The 12735-nt window shown below is 44.4% G+C and overlaps 1 protein-coding gene across 7 annotated transcripts in view; it reads left to right on the top strand.

Annotated features, from left to right (window-relative positions):
• Positions 1 to 3180: 3180 nt before the first annotated feature.
• REPS1 (RALBP1 associated Eps domain containing 1) overlaps positions 3181 to 12735 on the top strand; it is an 86986-nt gene continuing 77431 nt past the window's right edge. For 2 of the 7 annotated variants that reach the window (XM_003986600.5, XM_019831317.3), the window contains exon 1: positions 3181 to 3693. In XM_003986600.5, the coding sequence (XP_003986649.1) occupies positions 3541 to 3693 (153 nt within the window). In that variant the 5' untranslated portion in view covers positions 3181 to 3540. The remainder of the gene's footprint in view (positions 3694 to 12735) is intronic. The other 5 variants (XM_003986599.5, XM_006932050.4, XM_006932051.4 and 2 more) reach the window with 4 other exon arrangements.

The following is a 12735-nucleotide window of genomic DNA, read 5'->3' as shown; positions in this document are numbered from 1 at the left end:
CTGGGACTTAAGCAGTGGTTGCTGGCTGTAGGGTCCATTTAGCTGCTTCTTAGTAAGCCCTTAGGGGTGGGGGTTTGACGTTGCTCTTTTTTTTGGGGGGGATCACTTAGTCCTGGTGAATTTCCGTCCTCAGCTTGGTTTTGCTCCCACTGTGTATCCTATTAGGAAGGCCTCACAGAGCAGTGAGACCGCAGGAGTCCCCCGCCTCAACATCCTGTAACTCACACGTTGTGGTCAATTCAGTTTTAGCATTTGGCAAGGGGGAGTGGGGAAGGGCAATGCATGAGGGAATCAGGGTGTTTTAGGGTGTCCCTGACATGACTGACAATGAGATCCCTAGATGGAGGATCCCCGAGGACAAGATCATGCAGTTTATTTTACATCGGTGCAAGATGCTCAAAGTACACCTTGAACACATGAAATACGTGTTAGGATTGGGAGAGAGGAACCCAAAGGTGGTAAGGAGCAGGCTTATTCAAGGAATGGGAGGCAAGACGAAAGGGATAGCACGTTGTGGACTGAGAAGGAAATTTCAGAATTCCAGAACTTGGAAGGGAAGCAAGTATTTTAGGTTGCTAAGGAGGAGTGGGGCTGGAGGTTGCTGGAGTTAAGGGAGCCGAGTTAGGAGATTAGGGTACCGACTGGCTCATCACGTCATTAGTTTGTTCATTCATTCATTCAACAAATAGTTCCTGCTGAACATTATTGGCTTTGGATCCATGGCAATGAACAAGTATTTTCTGGTAAATACAGGGATAGTAGCTGGGAGACCTAACAAACAAGTAAGAAAGGCTCTAAGGCACTGATTTCAGAGTTGAGATTTCCTGGGTTTTGAATCCCAGATCCAGACACTTAATAACAATGTGACTTAATAAATAAATTACTTAATCCATTTGTGCCTCACTTTTCTCATCTGTCCAATAAAAATATTAAGTGCCTACTTCATAGGATTGTTGTGCTTAATGTGGTCATTAGCATAAAGTTTTAGGACAGTGCCTGAAACATAGTAAGCACTCGGTGACTATTAGCTATTAAAAATGTAAACAGATATATACTTTAATGCCGGGTAGTGACAAGTGCTAGAAAGAAAAATAATTCAGGGAGGGGGATAGAGAGTGGTGGTAGGGCTGTTTCAGATCAGATGTGGAGAGGAAGTTCTCTCTGGGGAGGTGACAGATGAAAAAGGACCTGAATGGTGTGGGAGAACAAGTCATGCAAAGGTCTGTGGGAAGAGTATTTCAGGCAGCAGAAACAAAGGCCCTGGGGCAGGAGAGATTCAAGGCCTAGGAAAGGTGGTGGAGAGTAAGACGCTGCAGACCCTTGTGATCCAATCCCTACCCCATTATGCTCCTCCAATTTACACTTTTGGAAGACAAATCATCTGTGGGGGTCTGGTCGCCTCTGGCAGGTCCCCTGGAGGGGTATGTGAGATGTCTGTGTGACAAATTGAAAGTTTTAGAGATAGGACAACTTGAGCTTAATGGCAGGTTTTATATATACACATACACACACATATGTACATGTATATATGTATATGTATATGTATATGTATATACATATGTATATATATTACATATGTGTATATATAATATATATATTACATATGTGTATATAATATATATATATTATATACGTATATCTACCTAAAATGCTTCTGGTCAAGGGGTCCAGTTAGAAAGTATTTACAGCTCCATAGGCCTGTGTGTGTGTGTGTACATAAAAAATATATATGTATATATATATACATGTATCTAGATACATGTATATAAATGTATCTATATACATAAAATATAGTCATACACTAGGTTAAAACCCTATATATGTTTTAAAGACAAGTAATAAAATGCCTGTAACTATGCATATATTAACATCCCATAAAGGCCTGGAGTAAAATGAGTAAATATTGACACTAAGTGGCACAAATAAGATTATAAATAGCTTCATGTGCATTAAGATTTGGCCTCCAAATGAGGCAGAGAAGATTTTGCTGCCAAAGCGTTGCAAGAAACTTTTGGATTTTCAGCGCTTTTTGAATTTTGGATAAAGGATTGGGAACCTGTAATAATTTCCTCCTATGGGCCATCTATAGGATCAGAACTCTAGGGAGCAACATCTAAAAGACACAATAAAAGCCCAAATGGAAAAACCTGTATAACAAATAGCCTTAGCCACTGTTTTTGAAATATTTCCTAAGTATAAACCCTTAAGATATTCTACTCCGGATATCTTACAACTCTGCTCTGATCGGGACCGATCAGAACAGGGCAGGATTTTCGTAAAGGAGAAAATTAGGAGTGGCAGGAGCCCCTGAGGTCAGCCCAGAGCCTACGCGACTTTACAGAGGTGTTGGTATACATTTATGGCACTAAGTTCCCGGGGACCAGAACTACCTTGCACATAGAAGAAAACTTTGCCAGTTTTTCCCTCTAGTCATCAAATTTTGCTTCTCAGGTAAACATGCTTGGAGTAAGAGTGGGAGTTAAGCCTCAGTGTTAGTGTCATTATGAAAGTTCCCAGATAGAATCTTCATAGTTCTTCAGAGCACATAGAAATATTGCATCTATCCTCAGAAACATCTGACATCTAGAAGGTAACAACAAAGGTACCAACAGATACAATCATAGTAACCTGAACAATGTTCCCCTTTCAGTCAACGTTTATGAATGAAACCTTTAGTGCCAGAAGCTTCGAAACAATCTAAACTGCAACCCGTACCTGAGTTCCCCAGGTCCTAGTGAGCAGCTTGCCGCGGACCCCTGGTCCGCGGCCCCGGGGTCCCAGCTCCTCCCTCCGGGGCTGGGGGCGGCTCTCCGCCGCGGGGCTCCGGCCACCAGGGGGCGCTGCGGCCCCCCTCTCCCGGGAGCGGCCGAGCCAGCCCGGTGGGTGTTTCTCTCCCTCTCGCGCTCTCTCCTCCCGGCCTCACATCCGGGTCTGGAGCGCGGCCGCCGCTGTCAGTGCTGGTGCGGGCGCGTCGGGGGCCGGGCCGGGGCGCAGTAAATGGCGGCGGAGGGAGGCGGAGCGGCGGCCACGCTCAGCTCAGAGCCCCCGAAACTTTAGACTCGAAGCCCCACAACTTTCCGGGAAGTGCCGCCGCTCCGGAGAGGGGGGGGCGTGGACGGAAGGGGGAGCCGAGGCGGGAAGTCTGGGGGGAAGCGGCTGAGAGCCGGGGAGACTCGAACCCGCGGCGGGGGCGGTGGCGGAGTCCGCCTGTGCCTCGCGCCGCGGCGGCCCCCGCCTCCTTTCCCCGCGCCCTCCCCGCGGCCGCCGAGCCGGAGCCGGAGCCGGAGCCGCGCCGAGCCCGGGACTGCGCGGGGCCTCGCAGGCGGCGGCGCGCCGAGCCCAGCCGGGCCCCCTCCTCGCGACCTCCCGGCCCTGTTGCTCGGGCGCCCCCCGCGCGCGTGAGGCCAGGGCTGGGGCTCCCCGCGGCTTTGCGGGGCGAGGAGGAAGCCGGGCCGCGCACAGCCCCCGCCGTCCCGGGGTCGTGGGGCCGGGCTCCGGGTGTTGCATGCGGGGCGGGGCGGCCGTGAGCCGGAGGCGAAGATGGAAGGCTTGACGCTGAGCGATGCGGAGCAGAAATACTACTCGGATCTCTTCTCCTACTGCGACATCGAGAGCACCAAGAAGGTGGCGGCCAACGGGCGGGTGCTGGAGCTATTCCGGGCCGCGCAGCTGCCCAACGACGTGGTCCTCCAGGTAACGCCGCCGCCCTCGCCTCTGGTCGCGTCCGGGGCTCTGCCGGCCGCCGACCGGTCGCTTCCCGGCGGCTCCGGCCTCCAGCCGCCCGCCGCCAAGGGGGTGGGAGTGGGCGCCGTTTCCAGCAGCGCCGGCCGTGGGCTTGTGCCCCCGGACTCCCCAGCTGCAGGCTGGGGCCGCAGGTGCCCGGGTGGCCCGGACTCGCGGCGCGGTCGAGGGGGAGGGGTCGCTGTTAGAGGACAAAAGTCACGCAGAGATACGATGGGGGGGTGGGGGGCGGAGGTCTGTGTATTCTCGCTCAAGAACCTAAGTCCAGTATTTCTCGGCTGCCTCTCAAAATCTGTATTTTTCACAACTGGAAGAGCAACTTCAGATGAAGGATATCGGATTGTTACCATGCCTTTCTTTGAATCGTAGATCCTGATATATAACATAGCTCTCCGGATCCTGCAGAGTAGTAAAGTTATCAGTATAGGTAAAATGTTTTTTAAATTCTTGAATAAGCCAGCGGGCGAGACAAAGTGGGTTTTGTAGGAATCGAAGAAGCCTTTTTCTTAAGGAAGCTGAATTCTTGGGGAGATCAAAAATTTGAATTTATAGCTAGTAGTTTGCAAGTAGATATGGAAAGAACTTGTAATTATAGAACGTGTGGCTGATGTAAACTGGACAGTTTTTTGATGCACATTCGGTAACATTTAGTGGAACTTAGGGATTGGGGTTGGGAGATAAGTAAGTATTGAGCAGCTGGAAGTCAGACGTGCCTGTTTGCCTCAATCAGATCCGCAGCTCTAGAGGAGCAAGCAGAGTACATTTTAAGCTTTCTCTATCACATCTGTTTTTAAAATGGAAGGTTTCCTAGAAGTTCTTATCTAATTTATGTGGTGAACATTATTGTTACTCTGTTTAATGATTCATCGCTGCTGGTAAGAGTCTGTCTAAACAGCATATCAGGAGCAGTTTTTAAGCTTCCATCTTTGTGATGATCCAAGCCAGGTTACCCACCTCTCCAAAACCTAAAGCCGTATGCATGGGTGTAATGTAGTATACCCCAGAGGGCACTGAATCAGGAGGTTTGAGGCCTGGGTCTTTGACCCCATTTTATTGTGAACTGGCAGTGTGACTTTGGGCCAGGCACTTCCACTCTTCAAGTGTAAGCGTTGCTCATCTGAAGAATGAGAGTCCGGTTTCTTCCAACAGTTCTGGAGGTATAAAAATGTCCATAAAGGTCTCTGTTTTCGAAGTTAACCTGTGCATGAACTATGACCAAGTAGAAGGAGTTCTGTCCTTTTGCATAATTTTGTGTGTGTCATAATGCTTTTTAAAAAACCTTGGGAGGAAAAGTTGGGTGTCTTAGATAACGACAGCTGGGAGTCTCAAAGCCATGCTTGCCATAAAGGGACAAAACGTAAATATTTTAGGCTTTGCTGGCTACTTATGGTCGAACATTCTTTGTTTTTGTTTTTGCTACTCTTTAAGAAGGTGAAAGCCATTCTTAGCTCAGGAGCATACCAAACAGGGCCTGTAGTTTGCCAACCCTTGCTAAAAAGAATGGTGGTGGCAGTGTGGGGTTCTCTACTTCCTCGGATGGCTTTGGGGTTAGACTTTTAGCCAGAACGTGCTCATTAATGATATTCCTTTTTTTGTAACAATAACAAAACATACTTTCAAGTCATTTAGGAACTAAAATTAAGGAGAAACTTCCCAAGTTCTGTTTTAGTTTATGTTTTTGGGGAGGGGGAGCCGAAATAAACTGACGTATATATATATATATACATATATGTATATGTGTGTGTGTATATATATATATATTTAATTATATATATTTTAACTTTTTAAATGTTTTTATTTATTTTTGAGAGAGACAGAGTGTGAGCAGGGGAGGGACAGAGAGAGAGAGAGGCAGACACAGGATCTGAAGCAGGCTCGTGGGGTTCGAACCCAGAAACCATGAGATCATGACCTGAGCTGAAGTCGGACGCTTAACCGACTGAGCCACCCAGGTGCCCCTAAACTGACTTATATTTTTAATAGTGCATGAAGACTTTAGGACTTTTAATGTATTATTTAGTAGTATTTAGGATAGACAAATCAGCATTACCCTTTGCTTGAAATATGTTTAATCCAAGTTATTTTTGTGTTTTTCTCAGGTTTATTAATATTCAAAAAGAAATTTCTATTGCCTTTTTGTATAAAGAGAGGGCGTAAATACCATAAATATTCAGGATTCAGTTACAAGTCGGAAGCTGCAGAAACTTGCTGAAGCAGAACTCTTACAGTAATACATACTAAATAGTATGGATATCTTGAAGGCAGTTTACTTAAAAATCAGCCTAAAGTGTAAAATGTGAGCTAAAAGGGGAATTGGATTTAGTTCTTTTAAGAGAGTTTGGGATTGTCTGAAGACAGTCCTTTGTTGCTTTCTAAGTGGGATACATTTGGGTCAGCTCCTGTATATTGAGTGAGTTACTTAACTGGACTAGGTGTTGCAGGCCATCACAGGAGGAGTAAGAAGCTCTCAAGGACCTTGTAAATTACAGGGATACCCATGTGTAACATGAAGCACCCATGTGAATGCCATAGGAGAGGTGCAGAAGAGGTTATGGTCAGGAAAGCCTTCTTGACTTGAGATGGACATTAAATTAGTATGGAGGGAGAGCAGTGGGACGGATAAGACTTTCAGACAGAGAAAAAAACAAGACCGAAGTTGGAAAGGGGAGGAGCCTTTTCAAGAACTAGCAGATTTAAGGTTTGCTGAAGCTGCAGTATATTTGGGGGATAATGGAACATAGAGTTAGAAAGAGACCATCCTGAGAAAGACCCTAAAGAAGGCAGAAGATTTCATATTTCAGTAAGCAGTGGAGACTCATTAATGGTTTTTGACCTTGGGTGGAGGGTGAGGAGGAGGCTTTGCAGTGGTCTGGAATGGATCCTGGGTGATGGGCATTCCAACCAGGGTAACAGCTGTGCAATAGGAAACAGATCTGGATGAACAGGTCTGTTACTGAAGGGCTGCTGGCTAGACACTATGTGAGGTGCTTTGTTGGATAATGTTTAATTGAGGCCAAATTATCAAGGCTGGGTGGAGAGCTTTGAACTAATTGTGAAGGTAACAGGGAGTTGTAGTGTAAGAGAAATGACTCATAAAAGCCATGCTTTACAAGGCCTTTAGATCAGTGCAGCAGGAGTTAGAGGGAAGAAGCTGGAGATGAATTTGGGAACACATTCTCTGTTGAGAATGGTGAGGAGCGAGGCCACGGTGCTCAAATGCAGGAATGGGGGAGACACCGGGGAGGATGATTTTATCTCCCAGGGGCATTTGGCGCTGTTCGGAGACATTTTGGGTTGTCCTAACTTGTAAGGAAGGAGCAATTCTCCCGGCATCTAGCAGACAGAGGCCAGCGATGCCACTAAACATCCTACAGTGCATAGGCCAGCCCCCCAACAAAGGTTTATCTAACCCCAAATGCCAGTCAGTGGTGCTGAGGTCGAGACATCCTCACCTGGACTCTGGTGGTAACCGTGGAACAACAAAGGAGGCTAGAACTTCATAGAAATTATGAAGGTAGATTTGATGGGCCTGGGTTACCTAGTGATATTTAGATGAGGGAAGGGTAGAGCAAGGATTATTTTTTGTTGGATTCTACTCACCGCCTAAAAAGGGGCAGGAAGAGTCTGGTTTTAGGTAAAAGATACTGACAATTTGACTTCTGGCATTTTGAGATGGCAATGGAAATCTTCAGGAGATATATGGAAACTTATGGATGTTTGTCCCCACTGAGTGCTTGTTCTTATGGTGAAATTCAGATATTTGGGGTGTCTTCTCTGCTTTTCTCACCTAAGTATTTTGGGGGTAGGGGGCCAGGCAGCTTCTTACACTGTGGGCATGCATGTACACATCAGGGCTTTGATCGATGTAGTAGTTTTCAGCATTTGTTAATAAAAGTCATGAGAAGGCTGAGTCATCTGGGAGAATGAGTGTAGAAAACAAAGAACAGAGGGCCGAGAACTGAAGGGGGAAGGAGCTGGCATTTATTGAGTGCCTATTATGTTTCTTTTACTGGGCAAATCATTTTCATGTAAGAACTCATTTGATGCTTACAACAACCCTGTAAAGTGTATTATTTTTTATTTATTAACTAGGCACCTGATAGGCAGAGAAGTTAAATCATCTGTTCGTGAATAAAGCATCTCTCCTTTACCGTTATTCCTTGTTACCTTTCAGCTCTTTCTTACTTTCACTGTTCATGTGATTGGTTTGCCCATAGTTCTCCTAAAGAGTGGAGATTTAAGATTGTTTGATTTTGAGTTATGTGTGGATTTCCTTCTCTGCACGGTCAATAGTTTCATGTATGATGATGTCTTGAGACACAGCCACTTAAGAGAAATAGGAAGATTCTTGTAGTTGGTATCCTATGCACACAGAGACACAATTTTATATTACTACAGCTGGCAGACATCTTAAAGTATGTTCATTACCCTGGTTTTGGAATGGTAGAGTCAGTGCTGTTCTGAGTTGAAAGGTTTGTTTTGGGGGGTGCCTGGGTGACTCGGTTGGTCGAGTGTCCCACCCTTGGTTTTGGCTCAGGTCATGATCTCATGGTTTGTGAGATTGAGCCCCTCGTTGGGCTCTGTGGTGAAAACTCAGGGCCAGCTTTGGAGTCTCTCACCCTCTCTCTCTGCCCCTCCCCTGCTCACAGGAGCTCTCACTCTCTCAAAATAAGTAAATAAACTTTTTTTTTTTTAAGAAAGGTTCGTTTTTGGAGACTGTCAGTAGACAAAGTGAATGAGCTACAGCTTTATAGAATTATGCTCAACAACAGAGAGGAACAGGACTGGGTGGAGAAAAATTTGGTTCATAGGATATAATCATGAGGAGTTTTGCTCTTTGCTGAGCAAAAAAAATTCATTGACTTAAAGATCACCTTATCTAGAAATAATTTATTTTATTTTTTAAAGACGAGGGAAAGTATGCTACCACACTAATCAGTATGTTTTCTTAGCTTTTACTTGGAGCCCCTACTTTGGGAAATGTTTTAAAACTACATACAAATTTTCAGTGCGTAATAGTTTGAGAAAAGGTTCTAGTACTAATGGTTCTTTTATTGAAGGTTCTAACCAGTGTATCCCTATTAATGAAGCTGAAGAAATGTCTTAGATCATTTGTGTTGAGCAACATCTTGGTAGAATATTTGAGTAACACATTAATTTAACGGGTGAAAATGACAACAGTGACACATAAACCATTTTGCTTTTCTCTTGAAATTTGTTCAATTATAAGATTTACTCACTAATGATAGTATTAAAGTAAGGAAAGAGAGCCTCATTTGTTCACTGAAAGTTATAAACTTAATACAATAAATGTCAGGTTTGTTGTTCTGGAGCAGTGATTTCTTTTTTATTTGTAATTTCTGGATCATTGAAACAATTACAACAAACTACAAAAACAATCTTGCCTTAATCAGACACTTTCCTATATACAGCTGAAAAGCATACTGTTTGTGACAGAAGTGACACTTAATGGTTTTCTGTAGTATCCTATTTGCTTTTTAAATTTGTTTTTCCTATATCATTGCTAGTTTTAGCCTTTTCTTTTTGCTTTTAAATGAATAGCTCAGAGTTAGTGTCTTAGTATTTTGGGAATTCATGCTAAGCATTTTGATGGAGCTGTAGAAGAGCATACAGGCCGGTATAAGGAGCTCTAAACATGGGAGGCAAGTTCCAGTCCTGTCTGTAGCCAGCCTTGTGACCTTGAACAGATCACTTAATGTCTGGATTTTCTTTTTCACAGCCTGAAGAGATTGGATTGGGTTTTTCTTTTCTTTTTTTTTAAATGTTTGTTTATTTATTTTGAGAGAGCATGAGCTGGTGGCACTCACGAGGCTGAAGAAGAGAGAATCTTAAGCAGTCTCCACCCTCAGTGTGGAGCCTGTCCCTGTCCCTGTCCCGGAGGCTCTGCCTCCCAACTGTGAGATCATGACCTGAGCTGGAAATCAAGAGTCCCAACGCTTAATTGACTCAGCACCCCTGGATTGGGTTTTTCAAAGAAACGTGTTAGAGTGTTGAAATGGCCACTGTGTCCAGCCACACCCTTAAGAACATAGTGCACAGTCCTGAAATTAGTTGTCCACTGTTTTAACAGTAGAATTGATTTCTTTTACAAGTTTTGGAGATTTGATGAGGAGAATCTCAGCCTGGAATGCTGAAGGGACTTTGTATACATGAGGGAACTGCTGAAAGGTTTGTAAGGTCCCTAGATATTTGGCCAGTGAGAATTTGAAATGGGTGATAAAACTTGGCATTTATCACCTTTTGCCTCATATAGGTTTCATCGTCTGTAGCCTTTCCTGTGATATAGATGCATCTTCATTCATCTTTTCCCTCCTTTACCTCTATAAAAGAATCTATGGGGGCACTTGGGTGACTCAGTCGGTTGGGCATCTGACTTCAGCTCAGGTCATGATCTCACAGCTCGGGAGTTTGAGCCCCCCGTCGGGCTCTGCTGACAGCTCAGAGTCTGGAACCTGCTTCGGATTCTGTGTCTCCCTCTCTCTCTCTCTGCCCCTCCCCCACTGGCACTCTGTTTCTCTCTCTGTCAAAAATAAACATTAAAAGAAAATAATCTCGTCTGATCGGTTGCATATATAGGCGTGACATAAAAATCAGGATGTAATAAGTTCAGCTCAGAAATCTTTTTTTAAATTCATACCATACACTAAGTTTCATTGAAATTTGGTAAATAGGACTTCGGCCTTTAAAAAAAAATACTGTATCTTTTCTTCGTTTTGTTTCAAGAATTGACTTTATGTTGAATTTGAGTCTACCTTCTTAAATGATGAAGCCAGAATTTATAAGATCATGTATCTCCTACCTCTTTTGGGTTGTGGATTCCTTTGAAATTCTGGTGCACCTACACGACATCTGTCTAAAAAATACAATCACACAAAATTTTGCATATAATTTGAGGTTGCTAGCCTTCCTCCAATTTAGTCAGGCTCATCCCATGGACATCTATGTTAAGAAAGTTTTGAGGACGGGCAGACAGGCCTGTGAAATGCCAAACATAATGTTTGTCTTAAGTCAGTTTCTTATGTTTTCATGAATACTTCTTAATGGCTACTATTTATATTCAGGGTATATATATATATATAGATATATATATATATATCTATATATATCTATATATAGTAACAGTGGTAAAAAATCAGGAATTTTTCTTGCCTTCATGGATTATGCTAATGTTAAAAAGGAAAAGAACCGTGTATAGTTAATACAGAATCATTGCCGACTTGGGGACCTACTTAGTTGTAGGGGAAGGTTCCTCTGAGGAGAAATGGATGGAGATAAGGGAGCGAGAATGAGATGTTTCACGTGGAGGGAAAGCATGTGAAGGGCCTGAAGTTTGAAGAGCTTAATGTGTTTGAGGAAATGAGAAGCTGGAGCCCTTGGGCAGGGGGAGAACATGGCAGGGACCACACACTGCAGGGCCTTGTACCCAGCGGTAAGGGGGTTGGATTTTAAATATGCGAAGTTTCTGTTAAGGGAGTAGCATCATCTATATTGTTGGGGTTTTTTTTTAATTTTTTTTTTTTGTTAACGTTTATTTATCTTTGAGAGAAGAGACAGAGTGGGAGTGGGAGAGGGGCCGAGAGAGAGAGAGAGAGACACAGAATCGGAAGCAGGCTCTAGGCTCCGAGCTGTCAGCACAGAGCCCGACGGGGGGCTCAAACTCACGAGTGGTGAGATCATGACCTGTGCTGAAGTTGGACACCCAACCGACTGAGCCACCCAGGCGCCCCTAGCTATATTGTTTTTTCAAGTTTCTCCCGCTGTGTAGAGCGAAGAGCAAACAGAAACAGATTGGCCAGTGGATATGCAGTAGCTCAGATGGGAGATGACCGTGGCTTAACAGTAGTGCGGTGGCAGTGGATGGAGAGGAGTGGACATAGTGGAGATACTTTGAGGTGGTAAAAATAGGAGGACATGATAATGGATTGGATATGGAACATAAGGGAGAAGGAAGAACTCAGGGATGTTGCGGGAAGTCACTATTCTTACGGTTGGGAGAGGAATGGGTTTTGGGGGGCGGGTGGTTTGGTGTGTGGTGGAAAGGTAGTCGTGAATACAGGAGGGTTTTTTTGTTTTTTTTTGTTGTTGTTGTCCTAGGCTCTTAGAATGCTGCAAGATTGTCAGGGATGCCTCTACCAGAGGGGATTGAACATATTTGGCTTGCAGATGTCCATTTGAAGATTATCAATGACACTTAAAAGCCAAGAACGTAGATGAAATCAGGGAGGAAGAGAAGGAAGAGATGACAGGGAGGAAAGAAAAAAGACTGACTAGAAATGCAAAGAACCCTGAGGAATGCAGTACATTTCTAAGTTGGGTAAACTGGAAGGCCGCTAGGAAGGAAGCTAAGAAGGACAGTCAGAGAGAGGTTGTAGGGAAATTGGGAATGTATATTGGACCGTGCCATGGATGCCAAGCAATGCAAGTATTTGAGGAAAAGAATAGTTAACTGTGTTGAGTTTGGTTGGCTGAGAAGTTGGGAAGATGTGGGCAGAAATATGGCCATTGGATTTGGCAGTCTAGAGGTCATCGGTAACTTTGATGAGCCAATTTCATGGACTGGTAGAGATGGAAACCAGATTTGAGTGACTTGAGGGATATCCGATGGCCCAGGAATTAGAGTGTATAGATAGTGTTTGAAAACTGTTTGCAGATGAAAGGAAACAGACGTGGGGTAGAAGCTAGAGGTGTATGAGGATATACAGGAAGTCTTCCTCCCTCCCTCCCTCCCTCCCTCCCTTCCTTCCTTCCTTCCTTCCTTCCTTCCTTCCTTCCTTCCTTCGTATAAAACATACTGCAGCATGATTTTAGTTGTTAGGATAAAAAGGGAAGAAAGGAAGATGAAGGAAGCATTGAAAAAGCAAGATTGTTCAGGAGCCCAACTGCACAGAGAATGGACTTAAAAGAAAAGGGATCCTCAGGGATCCCTTCCTCAGTTTTGAAAGGGGGGAAGAAGGAAGAACATGGATATAGAGA

This window comes from Felis catus, chromosome B2, assembly GCF_018350175.1.
Source record: "Felis catus isolate Fca126 chromosome B2, F.catus_Fca126_mat1.0, whole genome shotgun sequence".
Taxonomy (NCBI): Eukaryota; Metazoa; Chordata; class Mammalia; order Carnivora; family Felidae; genus Felis; species Felis catus.
The sequence above is the reverse complement of the archived record's forward strand: the minus strand, read 5'-3'. Positions and strand labels throughout refer to the sequence as shown.